Source organism: Penaeus chinensis, chromosome 24 (assembly GCF_019202785.1).
Source record: "Penaeus chinensis breed Huanghai No. 1 chromosome 24, ASM1920278v2, whole genome shotgun sequence".
NCBI classification, from domain to species: Eukaryota; Metazoa; Arthropoda; class Malacostraca; order Decapoda; family Penaeidae; genus Penaeus; species Penaeus chinensis.
In genome coordinates, this window is record NC_061842.1 from 25,383,620 (window position 1) to 25,386,119 (window position 2,500).

Consider the following 2,500-nt stretch of genomic DNA (forward strand, 5'->3'; position numbering starts at 1 on the left):
AAGTAAAACATTACTAAAAAAAGACCACTAGAAACTCTAAAGAATAAAATCAAATACCAAAGAAAAAAAGACAACTACAGTCTCTAAAAACAAAATCAAATAACGTAAACAGAAAACACAACTACAGTCTCTAAAAACAAAATCAAATAACGTAAACAGAAAACACACACACAAATAAAACACGAAATCTTACCGGTCTTCCTGGAGAACTCTTCACTGAGGCGTCGCAGTTTTTCTACCTCTACATCCACTCGGTCACCGTCTACAGGACAAATGCAAGGAAAACGGAACTTGAGGGAAAGCACAACAAGACAAACAAAACAGGGGCAGGGACTGGGTCTAATTGGAAAGCTTATCTAAGAAGTTGAACAGGAAATAATGCCTATTACTGCTGGCTAAATCTCTATAAAATATTTATATTAGGATGGAAGAAGTCTAAATTTTCGAAAAGGGGTAAAATAAAATGAATGTACTAATATTAAAATATGGAACATGCTATGAAGAACATATATGAGAATAAAACAAAAGAATGCCTACACTTTCTAACTACATTTCAAAATGCGAATCCTGTCTATGAAAAAGCAACAAAATCTTATTTAACACCTAATATGACTAAACTTCTATAACACAAAAGCTTTGGAAAGTCCCAAATTTAAAAGGCATAAAACAACAAACATGCTATGATAAAAAGGGAAGATACAAATGTCAAATTTTGCTGAATGAATATTTCAAAAATAGCATACGTAAATTATTAAAATTTTAGAACAAGTAACATTGCACAAACGAATGTGAAAAACGGAACATGCTTGGATTTTAATACTATGGGGTGCAGATTTCGATGTATATTCAGCTTATTCGGAATGAAATATGAACAATATGAAGGTAAACATTCAAAAAGGTTTCTTCACAGATGAAGTATGTACATGGTAAAGAAGTGAATAAAAACAAATAAATACCGTGCACACAAAAAAAAAAAAAAATATTCAATATGTGTTGAATGTATTAGAATTCATCCAGTTATTAAAAAAAAACATGTCCATTACGACGAAGTAATTGTTGCACTTTGTGTAAAGAAATTTGATTTCATGGTTGAAGTTCGTGAAATGTTTAATCCATGCCATTTATCATAATTCCATTCTTTATATTTTGTTATAGATTAATGGTACATATCTATATATAAAAGAGTATATATATACATACATACATAAATACATACATATATATATATATATGTATATATATATGTATGTATTTATGTATGTATGTATATATATACTCTTTTGCTGTGATTCCCGTCTTAACAAACAGTAATACTCGTATGTTTTTTCTTTATTCCCTCCCTCCCTCCCTCCCTCCCTCCCTCCCTCCCTCCCCCTCTCTCTCTCTCTCTCTCTCTCTCTCTCTTTATCTACCTATCCTTCACCATCAACCACACTCCAGAACACAGGCGTTTCCACTTTACCAACTATGACTCAAAGGCAGAGACTTCAAGAACACTTATGAGATAAAGACGACGACGGTGAAGGAAGAAGTGGAGGAGGAAAGAAGAGGTAGTGGGGGAGAAAGGGAGAGAGGGAGGGAGGGAGGGAGGGAGGGAGGGAGGGAGGGAGGGAGGGAGAGGGAGAGGGAGAGGGAGAGGAAAGAAGGAAGGAAGGAGGGAGGGAGGGGAGGGAGGGGAAGGAAGGAGGAAGGAGGGAGGGAGGGAGGGAGGGAGAGAGGGAGGGAGGGAGAGAGGAGAGAGAGGAGAGAGAGAGAGAGAGAGAGAGAGAGAGAGAGAGAGAGAGAGAGAGAGAGAGAGAGAGAGAGAGAGAGAGAGAGAGAGAGAGAGAGAGAGGAGAGAGAGAGAGAGAGAGAGAGAGAGAGAGAGAGAGAGAGAGAGAGAGAGAGAGAGAGAGAGAGAGTTAAAGGGCATAGAAACATAGAGGAAACGGGGAAAGGGAGGAAGGATAAAAGGGAGAGGAGGAAATGAGAATTAAGAGAGGAGGAGAGACGAATGACGAAAAAAAATAAGGGGAAAGGCGGAGAGTAAAATTAGGGGAATGGGAAAGAAGAGATCAATAAAAAGAGAGAACGAAGGCGAGAGAAGAGGAAAGGGGAGCGGAAAGGGGGGGGGGGGGCGGAGAAGGGAAGAGGTGGAGAGGGGAGGCGCGTTGAGTGGACGAAAGGGTAGGGCGAGTTATCTGAGTCACCAGCCATATCTGGAAACCTCGTTAATTTTTTTTTCTGCTATGTTCTTCTCCTCTTCTCTCTCTCTCTCTCCCTATCTCTATCTCTCTCTCTCTCTCTCTCTCTCTCTCTCTCTCTCTCTCTCTCTCTCTCTCTCTCTCTCTCTCTCTCTCTCTCTCTCTCTCTCTCTCTCTCTCTCTCTCTCTCTCTCTCTCTCTCTCTCTCTCTCTCTCTCGTATCCTCACTTTTATCAACCTGGAGATTTTGTGGACTTAAATTTGCATTTTTAGTGCTCATTATAGAAGACTTCACTCTTTAGGACATTTTTATCGTG

At 39.3% G+C, this 2,500-nt stretch overlaps 1 protein-coding gene across 12 annotated transcripts in view; it reads right to left on the minus strand.

Annotated features, from left to right (window-relative positions):
• LOC125038112 (CAP-Gly domain-containing linker protein 1-like) overlaps positions 1-2,500 on the minus strand; it is a 193,176-nt gene that overhangs the window by 90,601 nt on the left and 100,075 nt on the right. For 8 of the 12 annotated variants that reach the window (XM_047631407.1, XM_047631409.1, XM_047631408.1 and 5 more), the window contains exon 3: positions 194-262. The exons of the other annotated variants lie outside the window; for them this stretch is intronic. In XM_047631407.1, coding sequence (XP_047487363.1) covers positions 194-262 — 69 coding nt within the window. The remainder of the gene's footprint in view (positions 1-193; positions 263-2,500) is intronic. 12 annotated transcript variants of the gene reach the window in all.